General features: G+C 45.6%; 1 protein-coding gene across 1 annotated transcript in view; it reads right to left on the reverse strand.

The window, feature by feature from the left end:
* LOC311140308 (cGMP-inhibited 3',5'-cyclic phosphodiesterase 3A-like) overlaps positions 1–21,766 on the reverse strand; it is a gene marked incomplete at its 5' end in the record, with an annotated part of 115,287 nt that extends 93,521 nt beyond the window's left edge. Inside the window, one exon of the mRNA XM_084175314.1 lies at positions 20,846–21,766. Coding sequence (XP_084031440.1) covers positions 20,846–21,766 — 921 coding nt within the window. The remainder of the gene's footprint in view (positions 1–20,845) is intronic.
* Positions 21,767–22,811: the final 1,045 nt, after the last annotated feature.

The following is a 22,811-nucleotide window of genomic DNA, read 5'->3' on the forward strand; positions in this document are numbered from 1 at the left end:
TCAGAGCTCGCAGCTTACACCCATCCACCATCCCTGTCCACAACACTTTAGCAAAACTCAAATCTACTTGATCGTAATAGCACTCACTGTTGCCCCTAGTGGCTGGTTTTGATTCCAACTCCTGAACTCCAATCTGATTACATAGTACCTATATTGACTGTAACAAACTGAAAAGAGAAGCTAGTTAAGTTAGCTGGGTTGGCTATTTGAGGCTTTATAGGCTGCACTTTCCCCCGTCCTACACAATTACAACAACAACTCCATAAAGTATTGTCAGCCTATCTGTTGGCTCCTGGTCTTTGAAACATATCCTTCTCATTAAACTTATAATTCCATCATTTTAAATCCATCTTCCATTGATCTACTAACTTGCTTGCCACTACACACACAGAGCCATAGTGCCGCTTTGATCACTCGTGATTGGCCAACAACAACAAGCTAAACGCGGTACTCTCGTGATAAGCCTGAGCAGCAGCATGATAATTATTTTTTCTCTATCTCTCTCTACTACAGTAGTTGTGTTCGGGTCTGTACGGGTCCTTACCAGCAAATCAGACCCGTGACAAACAAATCAGATCCGACCCGATTCCGAGGGTCAACTACAGAATTTCGGACACGGCCCGGTCGGGTCCCGGATAATTGGGTTTGGGTGGACCCGTGAAGAACTCTAGTGTGCACTGACTTCCCTGACCACCATTATGGCTCTCCTGGACCCCTCCATGTAATAGTACTCTCTCTCTCTCTCTAGATGCCATTATGTGTCTACCCCTGCTCTCTCTCCCTGCTGTGACCATGGTTCAACCAGTGCTCAGCCAACCCAAGGAGGCTTTCTCCACATGTCAACACAGCAGGAAACTCCATCATCACCATCACTCTACTGGACAAAACACACTTTACTTATCACTCTCCCTCTAGAGTCTAGACTGTGACTGCGTATGCGTGCGTGTGTGTGTGTGTGGGTGTGTGTGTGACCCTGGCAGGGTTGGATCTAATGGCACTAATGGAGGTTCAGTGTTGTGGTGCTGAGACCATAGACGCTGCCTGTCGTTGTCCCCCAGGGGCCTGTTTGTTGAGTGTTACAACTCAGAGATTCGACTTCAGATTCAGAGTTTTGTCCTCAGAGGGCACAAGAACAGGACACAACCACAAGTTGGTGAAAAGACTTGAGCAGACCTGTACATAGAGTACATATAACTGGGTAACCACATCATGAGCACATGTGGGGAAGAAGTTTCATTTTCCTGTATAATTTGCATACATTAATGAATGAACATCCAGTTGTCTATTGTTTTCTTCAAATGATGGCTCACACAAAGACAAGTAATATCTACTCAACAAACAATAGGTCTATGACAAATATGGCATGACAATCTGAAGCTTATTGAGAGTAGCTGAAATAGGAAGATTCTGAGAATCTAAACTGAACCATACTAAAAAATAAACTGTATCCATAACTTTAATACCAACATGATTATATGAAAAGACAAAGGCAAGGGAAGAAGCGTGTAAGGCCGGAAATGGTGAGCGATGTTCAAGATAACCCCTTGTTACTAAAGATGTTAGTAAGGGATGAACAACCATGAAGAAAAAACAAAGCATAAAAACTGGTTGGAACCTAAATTATTTTCCAAACATTTAGTTCTGAACAGAACCATTATTATTTTGTTCAATTCCACTGTTCCAACCAGCAAAATAAAGTTTGGAACCTGTTCGAACCAAAACAAAGTACTGGTCTGAAATCATATATTTTTTTACATTTAGCTTGACATTAAATTACTTAACCAATCATGCAGTGCGGATAGAGCAGCTTGCTTTGGAGCGGGCAAGCTATAGCTCAGTGAATTTTTTACATGCGTGATGAAAAGACAAGTGTAGGGCGCGAGAAGCAACTGAAATTTTGCAGGTGGGGAGAGAGCGAGTGAGGGTGGAGAAGGAGACTTGGCTTGACGCGCTGGGCATCTTGTGATGACATGCATTATCTGAATTAGGCCCACATAATTAGAGGCTTCTACGGACAAACTTCAAATGTCTTTGAAATTCAGAGTTGGCTTAACGTTGGACCAGAGCTAGCTAGTTCGCTAACAAGCTTGTGTGTGCAGAGCGACACCAGAATAAAAACATCTTACATTTTTGTAGTTAATAAATCCAATGTGAAATGTGATAGCTATAGTATCCCTAACTAGCATTGAAAAAGTTAATCCGTTCTTCTCTAATTAAAAATCTCTTCCCGTATCTTCTGAATCACGCTTGTAACGTCAGTAGGCTACAGTAGACTATATTTTACCCCTTTTTCGTGATATCCAATTGGTAGTTACAGTCTTGTCCCATCGCTGCAACTCCCGTACGGACTCAGGAGAGGCAAAGGTCGAGAGCCATGCGTCCTCCGAAACACGACCCTGCCAAGCCGCACTGCTTCTTCCCACACTGCTCGCTTAATCCGGAAGCCAGCCATACAAGAAACACTGTACAACTGGCGACCGAAGTCAGCATGCATGCGCCCAGCCCGCCACAAGGAGTCGCTAGAGCGCGATGGGACAAGGACATCCCGGCCGGCCAAACCCTCCCCTAACCCGGACGACGATGGGCCAATTGTGCGCCGCCTCATGGGTCTCCTGGTCGCGGCCAGCTGCGACACAGCCCGGGTCTGTAGTGACGCCTCAAGCCTTAGTCTGCGGCGCCACTTGGGAGGCCTGGCTACAGTAGACAACGCTTCGGAGGGGGAGGGACAGATAGCCTAGACACACCCACAGTGGCAAAGATTTTCAGCTGGCAGACAGACACTGGAAGAAATTTCTGATCGACAGACGGCTTTGCATAGGCGATTTGTTGAATTTTTTTGTGGGACTGAAAAACAAATGCCCAGAATATAAAAGATTGTTATTAACCGGTTCCCATGCTTTTACAATAACGGTTTGTTCCCGGTTCTGATTCTGTTCCTTGAAAAATGACGTTATTTTCCGGTTTTCGGTTCTGTTCCCTGAACCAGTTCCAACCCCTGATAAAAACAGCTTTTCTAGGAAAACTGAACTATCCTAATCCTTTGCTTCCGAGTAAAACCACCACCAGACGTCCCAACGCCCATCACACCACAACAACATAATCCAATATAAGAAGGGCTTCTGCCCTGAATGAGACTGGAGAGAGAGGGAGAGGGAGAGCGAGAATGAGAGAGAAAGAGAGAAAGAGAGAAGAAGAGAGAGGGGAGAAAGAGAGAAGGAGAGAAAGAGAGAGAGAGGAATTAGGAGTGAATGGATGGCTGGAGGGAAGAGTGAATGCCTGGTGAATGGACGAGAGAGCCATCATGCCTGGAGGCCCAAAGTGACATAAACGCAGACAGTAACAGGCCCCACGGTGCCAAACAGCACAGCTAACCACATGATCCTGACGAGTGTGTGTGTTCTATTTGTGTGAGAGAGGAGGCGCATGGTGTGTGTGTTCTGTGTGTGTTCCCCTCCTAATGGCCCGTACAGACGTCAGAGCCGTGGTCTGTCCCCTGGTCTGTTCCACAGATGAGCACTAACGATGACGCTTCTTGCCTCTCGCAATGTCTTCCCAAAGCCACAAAAACAGCAGCGCAAAAAAAAGAGAACAGGAGATGGAGAGACAAATGAGAAGACAAGACGGAGAGAAAGACGGAGAGATGGAGAGACTGAGAGATGAGAGACGGAGAGATGGAGAGACGGAGAGATGAGAGACTGAGAGATGGAGAGACGGAGAGATGGAGAGATGGAGAAAAACAAGGAGTTCAGAGAGAGTGAACTAAGGATAAAGAAAGTGTAAGAGGTGTCTCCTTTTAAGGGTATGAAAGTGCAAAGTGTGTTGGTTGTGTGATTGGGTGATGGTTTGAGACTTGTCAGTGTTCAGTGTTGAACATTAGCAGAATGTAAACTCCAACCACACAGACATCCATAACAACCATGAGACAAACACAGTGGAACATCAACCCTGTGGGCCAAAGTGATCACCAAAATATTCTCAAACATCTGTGCACACATCAAGCTAGGATTTGCACCAGTATGATAGCCCACCATAGAGAGGTATGTTTTGAACAACCTTGTTTTGTTTCCCATAGGGATGCACATACTATGCTTGACATGCAGGGTTAAAGGCAGTGCTGCGGTTAACTACAGCTGGTTATCCAACATGACAAAACCTCTGTGACCACTGTTCAACCCATGGAGGCAGGACATAGCTCCTGGGTGCATATGTCGATCATGACTTAAGCCATGAACACACACACACACACAAACACACAGGGTGTGTTTTACAGGTCTGGTAGGGACTACTAGCTTCACTGCTCCTGTGTTTATTTGACCAGGCCAGCCCTCCCGTCGGCCCCCCGCCTGCCTTGTATGCTCTTCTGCACGTCTGTTTGAAATGTTAGATGGGCAGAAAACGAGGGAGGGACGAGGGGGGTGTTCTGCATCGGAGCTGGACATGAAGCATAAACCAACAGCTGCAAAGAGCAAATGTACCCCTTTTAGTTGTCACAAATGTTCAAAGGATGAAAAGAGCTTTCTATTTGTTTATGAGAGAACGCTCTTATGGCTCCTTCATTATTTAGAGACCCAGAGATTGGGAACACAGTTTTTACTGAGCAATGGAATCTAACAGCAGACCAGCCTAGTGAACTTACTCATCTAACGGACAAAGCTTACATCAAACAGACAGACAGACACAACAAGTATTAGAAAACAATTTCATCCAAACCAATTTGAGGGGGATTGAATGTTGTGGCTGAACAGCCTCCCTGCAGATGGGGCGATGGGGTCAAAGCCAACTCTCCAGTACATGCCCTACGATGAGCCCTCCCAGGCCCGGGGACCTACTCACTGATTGGATTAGCCCAATGTTCTGACTAACGAGATTTATTGACAGTATATATTTGCATCATCAAATCAACCTTTCTGATAAGATCAGAGCAGTAGTGGTAATGAAAGAGACTACAGGATAAACCTTGTAGATAGGATTTATGGAGAAAGCATGGATAAATCATTTTGCACGTAGCTAAAGCACAGACAAACACAGATGAAGAAGGTAGCTAAAGCACGTAGCATGAAGCACAGGTCAGGAGGATGGATGTGCCGACTATGTGGAACTACAGTTGAAGTCGGAAGTTTACATACACTTAGGTTGGAGTCATTAAAACTTGTTTTTCAACCACTCCACAAATTTCTTGTTAACAAACTATAGTTTTGGCAAGTCGGTTAGGACATCTACTTTGTGCATGACACAAGTAATTTTTCCAACAATTGTTTACAGACAGATTATTTAACTTATAATTCACTGTATCACAATTCCAGTGGGTCAGAAGTTTACATACACTAAGTTGACTGTGCCTTTAAACAGCTTGGAAAATTCCAGAAAATGATGTCATAAGTTTAGAAGCTTCTGATAGGCTAATTTACATAATTTGAGTCAATTGGAGGTGTACCTATGGTTGTATTTCAAGGCCTACCTTCAAACTCAGTGCCTCTTTGCTTGACATCATGGGAAAATCAAAAGAAATCAGCCAATACCTCAGAAAAAATATTGTAGACCTCGACAAGTCTGGTTCATCCTTGGGAGCAATTTCCAAACGCCTGAAGGTACCACGTTCATCTGTACAAACAATAGTACGCAAGTATAAACACCATGGGACCCCGCAGCCGTCATACCGCTCAGAAAGGTGACGCGTTCTGTCTCCTAGAGATGAACGTACTTTGGTGCGAAAAGTGCAAATCAATCCCAGAACAACAGCAAAGGACCTTGTGAAGATGCTGGAGGAAACAGGTACAAAAGTATCTATATCCACAGTAAAACGAGTCCTATATCGACATAACCTGAAAGGCCGCTCAGCAAGGAAGAAGCCACTGCTCCAAAACCGCCATAAAAAAGCCAGACTACGGTTTGCAACTGCACATGGGGACAAAGATCGTACATTTTGGAGAGATGTCCTCTGGTCTGATTAAACAAAAATATAACTGTTTGGCCATAATGACCATCGTTATGTTTGGAGGAAAAAGGGGAACGCTTGCAAGCCGAAGAACACCATACCAACCATGAAGCACGGGGGTGGCAGCATCATGCTGTGGGGGTGCTTTGCTTCAGGAGGGATTGGTACACTTCACAAAATAGATGGCATCATGAGGAAGTAATATTATGTGGATATATAGAAGCAACATCTCAAGACATCAGTCAGGAAGTTAAAGCTTGGACGCAAATGGGTCTTTCAAATGGACAATGACCCCAAGCATGCTTCCAAAGTTGTAGCAAAATGGCTTAAGGACAACAAAGGCAAGGTATTGGAGTGGCCATCACAAAGCCCTGACCTCAATCCTATAGAAAATATGTGGGCAGAACTGAAAAAGCGTGTGCGAGCAAGGAGGCCTACAAACCTGATTCAGTTACACCAGCTCTGTCAGGAGGAATGGTCCAAAAGTCACCCAACTTATTGTGGGAAGCTTGTGGAAGGCTACCCGAAACCTTTGACCCAAGTTAAACAATTTAAAGGCAATGCTACCAAATACTAATTGAGTGTATGTAAACTTCTGACCCACTGGGAATGTGATGAATGAAATAAAAGCTTAAATAAATAATTCTCTCTACTATTATTCTGACATTTCAGATTCTTAAAATAAAATGGTGATCCTAACTGGCGTAAAACAGGGATTTTTTACTAGGATTAAATGTCAGGAATTGTGAAAAACTGAGTTTAAATGTATTTGGCTAAGGTGTATGTAAACTTCCGACTTCAACTGTATGTGGGTCTCCTGTGGGGGTGGCAGGGACCGTGAACAAAGTTACGGGCCCAGGACATGGGCTTTCAGTACTTTGAGAAGCATGAGTAACAAGAGTGTATTTCTAAACACAACCAACCATCTCTCAGTTACCATGCTCCACCACAGCCCTACATGATGGTCCACCCCAGCCCCACATGATGGTCCGTTCCATCACAGACACATCGGGCAAATCAGGCAAAAATGAATGCGCACGCATACGCACGCACACACACACAGAGAGAGGTCTGCCTTACATAACAGTGGGTGATGGCAGCTGAGGTTGCCATGCCGCTGCTGGCATCTGTCCTCTGAAAGATGGACTGAGAGAGAGATAGAGAGAGAGAGAGAGAGAGAGAGAGAGAGAGAGAGAGAGAGAGAGAGAGAGAGAGATGCAGACAGGGAGATGGAGTGGGAGAGAGAGAGAGAGAGAGAGAGAGAGAGAGAGAGAGAGAGAGAGAGAGAGAGAGAGAGAGAGAGAGAGAGAGATAATTATCTACAGCTAAGCAGGCAGAGTGAGATGTAGAGGGACAGTGGTCATTGGGTCTTATGTAACGACCAGTGCAGTTTGTGTGGGTTGGTACAGGGCCTTTCCTACTCTGGTTCAAGGCAAGGGGGAGAAATGGTTGGCGCTTCATTTCATATCAGTCCCCATCTCCCTGTGCCACTACAGTTAACACGTCACCCTGTGTCATCACACGTCACTGCCAGAGACCTCAGGTACTGTACCTTAGTGTCATGGAAGTGTCATCGTCATCGTCACCTTAGAGAGTGGAGGAGAAAGAGGCGTAGGATGGGGTTCTGGAGATCTCTTCAGCTTAGGGACTTGGAACACCTCCCTTCACAAAATGTCACATTTCCACTTTCCTTTTCACACCCCTAGCCGCACTCGAAAGCTCCCTCTGTCACACGTAACACACTTGTAAAGTGTTTACTGTTCACACGGTACACACAGTACACTACACACACACTCTCTCTCTGTGATACACACAAATACACTTACAGACACCAGCTAATAATGTTTGTTTCACATGCTGTGTTGTCCCAAGTTTATTGAGTTATTTTGCATTTATAAGCAAATTCTGCACCGCGTCATCAGCCCAGCAGCTGTGAGGTAACGAGCCACCAGTCAGCCATCACACACACACACACTTGTTATTTGCCTGGGTTTTAAAGCCACTCTCCCTGCTCTGGAACCCATTAGGCCTTCTGGAAGTAATTCATGGAGGGTGGAGATGTGTGTGCGCTTGTGTGGCAGCTGGGACACACCTGAGGATGCGACGCAACCACCCGTCCTCCACCCCAAAACAACCAACAAGATAGCTACTCCGGTTGAGAACCTGACAAAAATAAAAAATAAAAATCCTGTTTATCCCTATGGCCTCATAAAACTTATCCAGCGTATGAAAAAACGGAGAAAAGGTTGTGTGTCGGCAAAGAAAAACAAACAAATAAAAAAGGCCTAATGTTCACCAGCATAATGATGTCATTTTCAAGCGCCTTCAGTCACTGTATTCAGTCACTGCATTCATCTGTGCTCAGAATGCCTTGCCTTGTGTACACAAAATGACCACCCAAATACTAGGGAATAATTACAGAACATCATGAACACATAGAACATAGCAGGTCTGGCAGGCTGGCTGTAGGATAGGGCAGAGTGAACACCCACTGTCTTAGTTCTTTCTCTACTTCACTCTGTGCATTTTAGGCCTTGCATACAACACATTGAGTGCCTTCAGAAAGTATTCACACCCTTGACTTTTTCCACATTTTGTTGTATTACAGCCTGAATTTAAAATTGATTAAATTGAGATTTTGTGTCACTGGCATACCCCATAAATGTCTTGAGTCAATAAGTATTTAACCCCTTTGTTATGGCAAGCCTAAATACGTTCAGGAGTAAAAATGTGCTTTACAAGTCACATAATAAGATGCATGGACTCACTCTGTATGCAATAATATGACTATGACTACTTCATCTCTGTACCCCACACATACAATTATCTGTAAGGTCCCTCAGTCGAGCAGTGAATTTCAAACAAAGATTCAACTACAAAGACCATTGAGGTTTTCCAATGCCTCACAACGAAGGGCACATATTGGTAGATGGGTAAAAATAATAAAAGCAGACATTGAATATCCCTTTGAGCATGGTGAAGTTATTAATTGCACTTTGGATGGTGTATCAATACACTCAGTCACTACATAAATTCAGGCGTCCTTCCTAACTCAGTTGCCGGAGAGGAAGGAAACCACTCAGGGTTTTCACCATGAGGCCAAACAGTTACAGAGTTTAATGGCTGTGATAGGAGAATGGGTCAACAACATTGTATTTATTCCACAATACTAACCTAAATGACAGAGTGAAAAGAAAGAAGCCTGTATAGAATACAAATATTCCAAAACAGGCATCCTGTTTGCAATAAGGCACTAAAGTAAAACTGCAAAGAATGTGGCAAAGAAATTAACTTCATGTCCTGAATACAAAGCGTTATGTTTGGGGCAAATGCAACACATCACTGTGTCACGCCCTGACTCAGGGGACTCGTATATGTTGAGTCAGGGTGTGTAGTTTCTATGTTGTGTATTTCTATGTTGTAGTTCTAGTATGTCTACATCTATGTTGGCCGGTGTGGTTCCCAATCAGAGGCAGCTGTCGCTCGTTGTCTCTGATTGGGGACCATACTTAGGCAGCCTATTGGCACTAGTGGGTTGTGGGATCTTGTTCCGTGTTAGGTATGTTGTTTGTGTACCTTGGACTTCACGTTTCGTTTCTTGTTTTGTCGTTGTGTTTAATAGTCAAATAAACATGTATGCATATCACGCTGCGCCTTGGTCCGTCCCGTTCACCAACGATTGTGACAGAAGATCCCACCAAACGAGGACCAAGCAGCGTGCCCAGGAAGAGCGAATTGCCATGTCACAGGTGGGCAAATGGTGGTCATGGGAGGAGATATTTGCGGGGAAAGGGCCATGGGCAAAGGTAGATGCCCAGGCAGGAGAGGAGCAATGGCAGCACACAGGAAGCCGGTTGAGGAAGAAGTCCGAGAGACAGCCCCAATAAAAATGTTTGGGGGGGCTAAGAGGGTGGTTGGCGGAGCCTAGGGTTAGAGCAGAGCCAACTCCCGTACTCATGCGAGAAGGCGTATGACTTGGCAAGCTCCATGTTATGCGGAGCTACGTACTGTGTCGCCAGTGTGCCGGCACAGTCCTGTACGTCCTGTGCTTGCACCACGCACGTGCCGTGCGAAGATGGGCATCCAGCCAGGACAGGGTGTGCCGGCTCAACGCTCCTGGTCTCCAGTACGCCTCCTCTGTCCCGCGTATCCTGCGCCAGTTCTACGAGCTGTATCGCCAGTGCGCGTGCACAGCCCAGTGCGTCCTGTGCCAGCGCCCCGCACGTGTAGTGCGAAAGTGGGCAGCCAGCCAGGACGGGTTGTGCCAGCTCTCCGCTCCAGACCTCCAGTCCGCCTTCGCAGTCCGGTCCGGCCCGTTCCTGCTCCTCGCACCAGGCCAGTGGTGCGCGTCGCCAGCCCGGCCTGGCCTGTTCCTGCCCCTCGCACCAAACCAGTGGTGCGTGTCGCCAGCCTGGTCCGGCCTGTTCCTGCCCCTCGCACCAAGCCAGTGGTGCGCGTCGCCAGCCCGGTCCGGCCTGTTCCTGTCCCTCGCACCAAGCTAGTGGTGCGCGTCGCCAGCCCGGCCCGGCCTGTTCCTGCCCCTCGCACCAAGCCAGTGGTGCGCGTCGCCAGCCCGTTCCGGCCTGTTCCTGCTCTTCGCACCAAGCCAGTGGTGTGTGTGTCCAGTCCGGCACGGCCCGTGCCTGTTCCACCGGTGCCTGGTTCGGCACCGGTCAGCTGCTTTACTCCGGAGCCAGAGCAGTCCGCTCCATCGGTGTCCAGTTCAGCTCCGGTCAGCTGCTCCACTCCGGAGCCAGAGCAATCCGCTCCACCGGTGCCTGATCCAGCTCCGGTCAGTGGCTCCACTCCGGAGCCAGAGTAGTCCGCTCCACCGGGGTCCAGTCCAGATCCGGTCAGCGGCTCCACTCCGGAGCCAGAGCAGTCCACTCCACCGGTGCCCAGTCCAGCGCCGGTCAGCGGCTCCAGTCCGGAGCCTGAGCAGTCCGCTCCACCGGTGCCTGGTCCAGCTCCGGTCAGCGGCTCCAATCCAGACCCAGACGTCAGCCCCTCTCCAGGTTCGGGGTCTCCCACACCAGGGTCCAGACAGGGCTTGGAGTATAGTGGGAGGAAGGAGAGGGGAAGCAACGCGCCGAGGTCTAGACCAGACCAGGGGCGCAACAGGGAGGCGAAGAGTGAGAGGTCGTCACACCCTGAGCCGGATCCGCCTCCGAGGCGGAATGCCCACCCGGCCCCTACCCTGTTATGTTTATGTTGCGCGGTCGGAGTCCGCACCTTTGGGGGGGGGGGGGGGGTACTGTCACGCCCTGACTCAGGGGACTCGTATATGTTGAGTCAGGGTGTGTAGTTTCTATGTTGTGTATTTCTATGTTGTAGTTCTAGTATGTCTACATCTATGTTGGCCGGTGTGGTTCCCAATCAGAGGCAGCTGTCTCTCGTTGTCTCTGATTGGGGACCATACTTAGGCAGCCTATTGGCACTAGTGGGTTGTGGGATCTTGTTCCGTGTTAGGTATGTTGTTTGTGTACCTTGGACTTCACGTTTCGTTTCTTGTTTTGTCGTTGTGTTTAATAGTCAAATAAACAAGTATGCATATCACGCTGCGCCTTGGTCCGTCCCGTTCACCAACGATCGTGACACACTGAGTACCACTCTTCATATTTTCAAGCATATCTGGTGGCTGCATCTTGTTATGGGTATGCTTGTCATTGGCAAGGACTTGGGAGTTTTTTAGGATAAAAAACCCAGAATAGAGCAAAGCACAGGCTAAATCCTAGAGGAAACCCTAGTTCAGTCTGCTTTCCACCAGACACTGGGAGACAAATTCCCCTTTCAGCAGGACAATAACCTAAAACACAAGGCCAAATATATACACTGGAGTTGCTTACCAAGACGACATTGAGTGTTCCTGAGTGGCCTAGTTACAGTTTTGACTTAAATCGGCTTGGAAATCTATGGCAAGACTTGAAAATGGCTGTCTAGCAATGATCAACAACCAAGCTTGAAGAATTCAAAAAATAATAATGTGCAAATATTGTACAATCCAGGTGTGCAAAGTGCTTAGAGACTTACCCAGAGGTGATTCTAACATGTATTGACTGAGGGGTGTGAATCCTTATGTGAATTAAATATTTATGTATTTCCTTTTCAATAATTTTGCAAAAATGTCTAAAAACATGTTTTCACTTTGTCATTATGGGGTATTGTGTGTAGATGGGTGGGAAAAAATATATATTTAGTCAATTTTGAATTCAGGCTGTAACACAACAAAATGTGGAATAAGTCAAGGGGTACGGATACTTTCTGAAGGCACTGTACATATACAGTGCATTCGGAAAGTATTCAGACCCCTTCCCTTTTTCCACATTTTGTTACGTTACAGCCTTATTATAAAATGGATTTTAAAAGAAATCTTAATTGATCATCCTTGAGATGTTTCTACAACTTGATTGGAGTCCACCTGGGGTAAATTCAATTTATTGGACATGATTTGGAAAGGCACACACCTGTCTATATAAGGTCCCACAGTTGACAGTGCATGTCAGAGCAAAAACCAAGCCATGAGGTCAAAGGAATTGTCCGTAGAGCTCCGAGACAGAATTGTGTCGAGGCACAGATCTGGGGAAGGGTACCAAAACATTTCTGCAGCATTGAAGGTCCCCAAGAACACAGTGGCCTCCATCATTCTTAAATGGAAGAAGTTTGGAACCACCAAGACTATTCCTAGAGCTGGCCGCCCGGCCAAACTGAGCAATCGGGGGAGAAGGACCATGGTCAGGGAGGTGACCAAGAACCCGATGGTCACTCTGACAGAGCTTCAGAGTTCCTCTGTGAAGATGAGAGAACCTTCCAGAAGGACAACCATCTATGCAGCACTCCACCAATCAGGCCTTTATGGTAGTGTGGCCAGACGGAAGACACTCCTCAGTAAAAGGCACATGACAGCCCGCTTGGAGTTTGCCAAAAGGCACCTAAAGGACTCTCAGACATGAGAAACAAGATTATCTGGTCTGATGAAACCAAAATTGAACTCTTTGGCATGAATGCCAAGCATCACGTCTGGAGGAAACCTGGCACCATCCCTACGGTGAAGCATGGGGGTGGCAGCATCATGCTGTGGAGATATTTTTCAGCGGCAGGGACTGGGAGAGTAGTCAGGATCGAGGGAAATATGAACGGAGCAAAGTACAGAGAGATTCTTGATGAAAACCTGCTCCAGAGCGCTCAGGACCTCAGACTGGGGCAAAGGTTCACCTTCCAACAGGACAACGACCCTCAGCACACAACCAAGACAACGCAGGAGTGACTTCGGGACAAGTCTCTGAATGTCCTTGAGTGGCCCAACCAGAGCCCGGACTTGAACCCGAACATCTCTGGAGAGACCTGAAAATAGCTGTGCAGCAACACTCCCCATCCAACCTGACAGAGCTTGAGAGGATCTGCAGAGAAGAATGGGAGAAACTCCCCAAATACAGGTGTGCCAAGCTTGTAGCGTCATACCCAAGAAGACTCGAGGCTGTAATCGCTGCCAAAGGTGCTTCAACAAAGTACTGCGTAAAGGGTCTGAAAACTTATGTAAATGTAATATTTACGTTTAAAAAAAATATTGTGTGTAGATTGATGAAAGAAATATATATATCCATTTTAGAATAAGGCTGTAACCTAACAAAATGTGGAAAAATTCAAGGGATCTGAATACTTTCCGAAGGCACTGTATATACTAAGCTTAGCTAATTTATGACTCATTAATAGTTCCAAGACATCTGCATCCAACACTAGTACATTGTTGCCTTGCCAAAACAAGACAACAACTTCTTGGCTTAAGCAGAAACAGGCAGGTAGCCTACTGCCCCTATCCAATCCCAGACCCATTTCTCCGGATAAAGATCTGATCTAACCTAGTGTAACCCAGCAGCAGGCTCTCTTTGGCTCCAGGAACAAACAGCTTCGTGCAATTCATTGCATTGCGCACGTCTCCATTGTGTTGTGCGTAAAAGCAGCATTACACAAGCAAGGAGAGAGGAGAGTAATGGGAGTGAAAAACACCACCAGCTGCATGTGATTCAATTATGCTGGCAATTATCTGATAGACAACCACAGTACCACGCACCGTGGAGCCTTGGAGGAGGCAGGGAGGGAGGCAGGGAGCAGGGAGGGCAAACACTGCAGCCCAACAGACTGATTACAGCGCAGAATCATTGGGCGACTCAGAGGGCTAGCCTGGAACCCTCTTGGTCCACAGAAAGCTCAATTCAGAAATGTATGAGATTTTATTCCAAAGCAACAACAATCTGTAATGTCAATTTTTCAAACCTTTATTTGGCCAGGTAAGCCATTGAGAAATAATTATATTTTACAATAATGACCTGTTTATACAGTACACACATTTATAAACACTCATCGCTCAAACACACACACACACACCGAAGACAGTAACGCTGCATGCTCAACTGGGCCATGGTAATCAACCACAGTGACTTGACCTGTGGACTGGAGCTATGGTTTATGAGGACTGTGGTCATCTGGAAGGCTTCTCAAGGACAGTTATCTGATGCTGCTGCTACAGGGAACTGCGCCATTCATTTCTTATAACTGGATGCTATTGTAGACGTTTAGAGAAATGTATCATATTTTCTCATTACACTTATAATTCATCGAATTCACACGATTGATCATATTAGCTGTCCAACGAACTGAGAAAAACACCCTTTGGATAATTATTTTAATAAACTTCTCTTCTTTCAACAACAACAACAAATCTGACCATGCAGCTGTACACCTCCTCGTATGCTGACTGAGACTCCTCCACGCCTCTCCTCCTGAACATGTCACTGTGCTGTGCTGTGTTACACGGCAGCATTTAGCCCACTTCTCTCTCTAATTAAAATAGACTCAGAGAAAACAAACCCTGCACCAAAATCCTTCCCCCAAAAAATGTCTAGCCTCTCCCTTGCTCTCCCTCGTTTTCAGAAGGCCAAACAGACAGATGTACAGACCTGGTTTCTGTTAAAGGCTGACTCTCTAACCCCCCCCCCCCCCCCGGGCATATTTTCAAACTAAAACACACCATTGAGTGGGTAACAGTACGCTCCTTGTCTGGGCCAGGGGCTCATATGACTGGCCAGCAGGGTAGCCACTCTGTATATGGGCAGCGGGGAGAGGGGAGCGCATAGAGGGGAGAGAGGAGAGGCTAGCCGGGAGCAGGGTGAGGGGAGTAGGAAGTTGGGAGCAGGGAGAGGGGAGCAGGGAGCAGGGAGTGGGTTGCAGGGGAGAGGGGAGCAGGAGAGAGAGGAGGAGGAGAGCAGGGAGCGGGGGAGAAGGGAGCTGGGCAGCGGTCAGTCCAGGTTAAAATAACAAGCTGCCTCTTAGCAGTGCGCTTAGCAGCCCTACAGCTACAGCTAGTAAGCTAGAGTTGGGGCGTGAGCTTTATCTCTCTCGCTGGTACACACACACACACACACACACACACACACACACACACACACACACACATTCTCAGAAATGCACACAGATGCACAAACACATCCACATGTGGGTACACAATTATCCATACAGACTGTGCACCCACCTTGCATAGACACACACATACCGGTATGTGGACAAACCGTATGTGGACACACATAAACGTGTCTTCACAATCATGCATGTATACATACATGGAGCATTCGCTTGGCTGCCCAGGCAAGCACACAGACACATCCCATCCCTCCTGTCTTATATGTGAGTGATGCTGACGTGAGGCTGATAATGAACTCCTAATGAGGAGGATAAGTCAGACTGTGACAACCGGAGGCAGAATTTCTCTTTGGGATTACTCTGGTCTCTAACTCCCGACACAATACTGGCTTTTCATAGGCTACTGTGAGACTATACAGGCATCTGCTATGTTTAATTAGTGAATGGAAATGGAAAACAACCCAGATCCTAGTGTACCTTCAGGTACTGGATAGAAAAAAGGAGTACATGAAAAAGAAGCATTGTCTATATAGGAGACACTGTCTTGGCTGCTGCAGCAGGAACTGTAGAAATATTTTAGTGTTTGGAGTGAGTGTGTGTTAGTATTTGAGCGTGGTGTCTGTTAGTGTTTTGGTGAGCAGAGCGGCGCTGTGGTGTGTTTATAATAACAGTGGTGAGGTTTCACAGGCCAGCTAGGCTGTTGTCCTGTTACGACTGGCATATTTGGTAGACTTTGCAGGAAACTGTTCTCCCTCCTCCATTTCTCTCCATCTCTCTCACGTCTTTCACCACTCTCCATCCCCCATCCTTCTCTTCCTCACTTGCTCTCTGCCCTCCATTCCTCCCTCCCTCCTTCTCCACCTCCCTTTGGCCTGAATGAGGCGGTCCATTCATTTTTTTTTCTTCATAAGTGATTCAGCTGCACGCCTGGTGACATAAGGGCTTCTCTTTCTCTCAGTCTTTCTTTCTCTACCTCTCCTATCCTTTACCCCTGCCTCTCTGTCTATCAATCTACATCTTCCTCTGCCGCTCCCTCTCTTCTCCCTCTCTCCCTCTCCCCCTCTCTCTTTGCTTCTCCCTCCCACTACCTTCTTCCCCTGCATCTCTCTTTACCTCCCTACCTCGACCTCTCTGTCTCTCTTCCTCTCCAGGACCATGTATTGGTGGTGTTGATCTCTGATACTCAGGCCGCTGTGCAGCGCTGTTTTTTTTTAATGAATGAGGTTTGGCAGCCGGCGGCCCCATCATCCAGCTGAAGCTACACATTCCACGGACGCCCTCTCACAGTCGCAGCTAGGCCCCTCTCACACACAACCAAAATAAGGTTGGCCGTGCAGAGCTTGTGGGTGCGTGTGAGTGAGTGTGTGAGTGTGTGCGTGCGTAAAAGATCCCTCTGTCCATTCACACACAGACAAGCTCAATTAAACAGAGAGGGCTAGGCAGACTAATAAAGTCAACATTCAGCATGTCTAGTTGTCAGGTGGAAACGACACCCTCTCTGCTTCCGACAAGATGAAAACAGGTGAATGTACACTATGACAACATGTAGAGGAATATGCTCAACACACACGCACACACACAAGCTCGGCACGGTCAACCTGATTTTGGTTGTGAGTGAGGGGCCTAGCTACGACACACACAAGATGTCACTACGTTAAGTAGAAACCGGTTCCAAGTTAATTTGTTTTTGTACAGATGTAGGATCTTAATTTGAGCCAGTTTGCTGCAGCATGAAAATAATCCTGCAGCAACAGGAAATGTGAATTATTATGTGGATTATAATTAATGGACATTTCTGTAGGGGTAGATACATTTTTCTTAAGGGAAAATCAAGTCTGAAATTTCAGAGTGGGAATTAAACTTCAGAAGCCTTTTTAAACCTCAAATACACTACAAGCTTTACATTTCCTGCATTGCAGGAAAGTTCTCCTGCAACAGGGTGATCAAATTAAGATCCATAATCTGTACATGATCCAGGCCTTTTTGGGGACTATAGTCTAAACCTATGAGGGCAGATAGAATAGTCCAGCCCACTAACCTTGTATCAGTGGCACAGAAATTCAGGAATCTATGGCACAGAGCGTAATGTGGCGGGTCTCTGTGGGAATGAATGTGCGTCATTGAGAGAATAGGGTTTCCCTCAAATAGATTCTCGCTGCACCCTTTTCTCCTTCAAATTCAACTGAATCACACCCTCCCTCTCTCTCTTTCACTCTCTCTGTCATTCCCTCCCTCTCTCTCGCTGTGGCATAGAAATATAAAGACGTTACATAATTAGGTCATATACAGTTTGATAATTGAACACAATTCTGAACTGTTTATAGACTGTTGGAGCCTCATTCCCCAACTATTTTTCAAGTATTCAACTATTTTAGTAGAGGCATTGTTATTATGTATAGCATTGTATAATATACATATAATATAATAATAATAATAATAATAATAATAATAATAATAATAATAACAATAATAATAATAATAATAATAATAATAATAATATATAATATAATATAATATAATAATAATAATAATATAATAATAATATAATACAATATAATATAATAATAATAATAATAATAATAATAATAATAATAATAATAATAATAATAATAATAATAATAATAATATATAATATGTGTGTGTTATTGGGGAAAATGAGAAGGAGAACTAATCTCAAATAAAATGGCTTTTTCAAATGTCCTACTTACAACTTCGCTATTACTGAGCCAAACGTTGGATTGAATTGGCCCCAAATCCACTAGAAAAGGGTATTTCCTTGAATCATATCCCTCTAGAAGCCTCTGCTAAAACACAAACATATTTTGCAGCTAGCTAGCCCCCTGCAGCGCTACCACAGAGCTACTCACACTGTCTCTGCATGCACTCAGTCTAAAAAAAGATTTATATCATTATATGCCATTAGAAGTACTCTAATGTTCTAAGAAACCCCCCCTGAAATTCATTAAAAAGCTCTTTATGAAGCAGTAATCTATCTGAAACAGTTTCATCTGACATTACAATGTGTTCATCAAACTATACATGCTATTTATACAGATGGTAATTATTTACTAGTAACTGAATGTTCATAAAGCCTAGCTTACACGTCTATAAACACATCGATAAACGTGACATTATGGCTACATAGAGCAAAACAATGGCGACAGGAACGTTTGAAGAGGCAGTGGAGGACTTCTTGGAGCTGTTTGATGCTGCAATGTAAAGCAAGAACACATTCTGGCAGGCAGTCAGCGGAGGCTGGCTCATAAATACTGCAGGAGGACAGGTTTATGAAAATCTATGCTTCTCTGAGTTGAGCGAGAACTGCACCCAGAGGAGAGCTACACACACAACACACACACACACATACATGCATGCACACCTACACGCATGCAAGCACGTGCACACACACACAAAACGAGATAAGGTTTTTTTTAACCCTTGGGAAAAACAAAAGGCTGTTTCTCAAATTATACACTGTTCCATTTGCATTGCACTAAAAAGCCGTTCACTATGGAGAATACAGAATAATGTCCTACCATCATGGGGAATGGGTGACATTTGATCATTTCCCATACTGTACAGAACATACAGTGAACCTGCTGACCAGCGACCAGGCCTGTTTGTCAGACAGACTTGTTTTCATCCAGCCAGTGAGCCTCTCCTGGTGTAGCTAGCCTTCTCTCTCAAGAGGCTTACGCAACTCACTTCAAGGAGACGCCTGTGGAGGACAGGACACGCTGCCTGGCCTGCCGCTCCGCACAGCACAGCACTCACCCTGACCAATCGCAAGGCCTTTTGAGTTTCAAAGCTCCCGTAACCATGTACCCTGAGAGAGGGGGGCCAATTTGTCAGACCTCGTGTCGTCGTGTGTCGTTAGTGAGGTTGATCAGCATCATTGAACACGATTCGATCATATGGCCCATCGCTAACACACTGTTCAAAAGGGATGTGCCCAAAGTCACTCAACAGTCAACACCTAAACACATGGCCTAAACACGGATATTATCTCAACTTGGATACCTTTTTATTTTTGTTTATTCTAAACTATCACTAGAGGGCGTAACTTCAATGGGAGGCAACACAGTAGTAACTGCTGAGAAGGTGTGGAGGAGATAGAGCTGTTGTGAAAGTTTACCCTTGAAGATCAGGAACAACAAATCTAACATTTATGAGTGAAGGGTGTTGTATGACAGATATCAGTCGTTGTTGATTCACTTTGTTGTAGAAATCACAGTTGAGATTATGCATTATGAACACTACCCACAGCTCTGGTTGACATACTAGAGTACCTCAGCTTCATATGGATGTGTTCATACACATCATACATGCTGAGGAGGATAAAAAGCTTTGCCAGCAGTACAGCATGTCTTCTCTGTTGTACAGCTTATAAAGGCTATATACTTGGGGAGTCCCATGCACAAAACGTGTACATCTGCATTTAAAATGTAGCAGCTGTACTAACTTTGGATTGCAATTCAATGATGAGAAAATATATCAGGAGATATAAAAAAGTCCAACATTGCACAAAATCTGTTCTTAAAGACAGGAAACCCCTCTCAGGATATACAGTATCCTTAGACATAAAATAAACAAAGCACAAGGCCAAATAAAACAATATGCAAGGTCAGTAAATGCACTTGAATACAATAAAAAGCTACTCTAGAATGTGTACCTTCACATTTAAGATTAATTTCTTATCCATATAAGCCACATTCAAGCCGGTCTGTAGAATGCAATTCCTGGTAACTACCTTATAAGAACACATCAATTACAGTAAACCATGCGGAAATGTGTTTGATATCAGTCTCTAACTACTGATAACCTTTTAAAATTGGTGTGAGCTGATTTGAAAGCCTTTCCTCCGACCCACAGCCACCTCGCTAGGTCAAACAAAAGGCCAGGTTTGAGGGCTGGTTATCAGCCCTGACTCTGTCTCAGGTGACCCACCCTGGCATGACGTACTACCTGAAGGGCAAAGCAATCCTTCACTAGATGGATGGACTGGACACAGAGTATATACACTATACTGACCACTGGACCATGGCATACAGTTGTTTTTCAAAAGCACAAACACATACTTGCCATTTGAACAGTGGCCTACTTTAAAATAGAAAGAGAAAAGGCAGCCAGGGTTGGAATGTGCATGCAGAGAGTATTTCCATTGAATAGTGTAGATAAAGTGCTAATGATAGAATCAGCACAAGTAAACACACGTGTTCTATATTCAGAGTAGCCTCTAGGAATATGCGTTAGAGAAGAAGCTGAGCTTTGAGGCATCCAGCAAAGTAATTCGAAGGGCCAGTCTAATGTTATAATAATAGGCGTAATAATAATAACAATAATAATAACCATAATCATAATCATAATAATAATACATTAGGGAACAATGCGTAAATTGTGGGCACATTTTTTTGACATTCCCTTTACCTAACCCAAACGAAAGAAAAATACAAAAACAAAAAAAGCCAAACATTTAAATTATAGCTAGGCTTTTACCTGTTCTCGTGGAATGCATGGGAGCGAGGTCCGCCGGTGGGACTTGCTGTTGCTGTGACTGTGCGCCATGTCTGAAGAGACCACCGAACTGGACCTCCGTCGCCTTTTAAACACCGGAATTATATTATCTTCCTTCCCCGCTGTCACGTAGCTACAATCCGCCCCGAGTGGCCCTGAGCCCGTCAGGAGCCGGTCAGCATACCTCGCTAGCAGGACCCCCAGCACTCCTACCAGGTACGCCAGGTAGGGTCTCCAGCTGGCCCGGACCTTGTTGAGAGAGATGAGAGACACAGTCCTGATGATGCTGATGAAGACGATGACGGAAACACCCTGTCCGAGTCTGACCACCATCAGCGCCCCGCCGGCTAGACAGGACAGAACCACAACAGTGGCGGTGAACGAGAGCAACTGGTCCTCCGCACCGTGCAGGAGAGACTGCGCCGCGGCTTCGCCCAAGTGACACACTGCCAACAGAAACACGGCGGTCCGGATCAGCACCCTGCAGCGGATCAGGTACAAGCCAACCCAAAAGAAGGCACATAGGAGAGTGAAGACGGGGGACACCAGGTACCAGACGTTCAACAACAGTTCCACCACACAGCTCACCACGAAATGAACTAGAGATCCAGACTCGCCGTTATTCTCGCTGTTACTGCCGCAACTCTGCTGCTCCACGTCCCAGTCAACCAATCTGACCAGCAAAGCAAGAATAACCGAGACAGAGCCCACACACACCGCGGACGACAGTCTCCGGGAACTCCATATTTCTGCGAGTCTCAGCCACGACTGGCAACCCGCGTCCTGATACAGAGGGGTGACACATGTTTTCACATAGCCGTTGCGCTCCACCGCCCGCGGGCATTTCTCATGAGCGCTCCTTGATATACCTCTGCCGCTGTCAGCTTCCACTTCCATCGCCATCACACAGGGGGAAGGAAGGAAGCGGCGTGAACTATATATTTGCAGTGTGTAAATGTGAAAGGCTCAGTGTATTTTCTAACCATGTTTGACAGAGAGAGCCATAACGCGCGGCAGTGTATGGGACTGTGCGCTACTGCATGGGCGCTTCCAAATTATTGACCCATTTCTCCCCAAAACACACACACACACAAAGTAGGCTACATAAAAATACAGAACACGAATGAACGAAAAAACCTACTGAAAAAAGTAACGGTTCACTGTGTAGCCTTCAACAAACCACGTAAAACATCCCCATATTTTCTCTAGTCCTCCCTGCGCGGGAGCAGCCTCCATCCAGTGAACCAGAAAGAGCAACTCTTGGCGATTTGAACATCTAGGTCACTGCCTGCATCTCCTCTCATCTCCCTCTATCTCTCCTCTCTCCTTTGTGCCGCTCCGTCTGTTTATCTCTCTCCGTGTTATTTCTCTCTCACGTTTCTTCTGCACTTCATAGGCTAGGCTACTACTCTCCTCTTGAAGAAACAGCAGCGGAGTTTGTCGAAGCGTGGCATACTGCTGCGTGGACGTAAACCATGTTTACATAGAGATTTCCTGCCGTTTTTTTATATTGTTATTTTTTTTTAACGGAGATGAAAAGAGCCCCGGTTTGGTCCGGTGGCTCAAGAGGCGTCACAAAACAAATCAATGATGATGGTGATGGTATTGATTATAATGCTGATAATGAATGCAATATAATTAGGCCTATTTCCACGAACATCAGTTATAACATTTTCTGTAGGCTATGCTGGAAATAAATACCATGATGTCTTGATAGTCGAAAATGGCTCGTGATATTCTCAGTTCAGTAGGAAACCGGTTGCAGAAGATCCCACGTTTTTTCTATAGAAGTTGTTCATTGAATAATGCGTATTAAACTCACTTGCATCATGGGCTACGTCATCCAATCCATATCCTAAAAAGATTAGCTCAATTTACACCTCTTCTCTCATAGCATATTTTATGAAAGGAATGAACTTCAAAGGGTAACTTTTTTATGATTTTATCA

This window comes from Coregonus lavaretus, assembly GCF_964263955.1.
Source record: "Coregonus lavaretus genome assembly, chromosome: 13".
NCBI classification, from domain to species: domain Eukaryota; kingdom Metazoa; phylum Chordata; class Actinopteri; order Salmoniformes; family Salmonidae; genus Coregonus; species Coregonus lavaretus.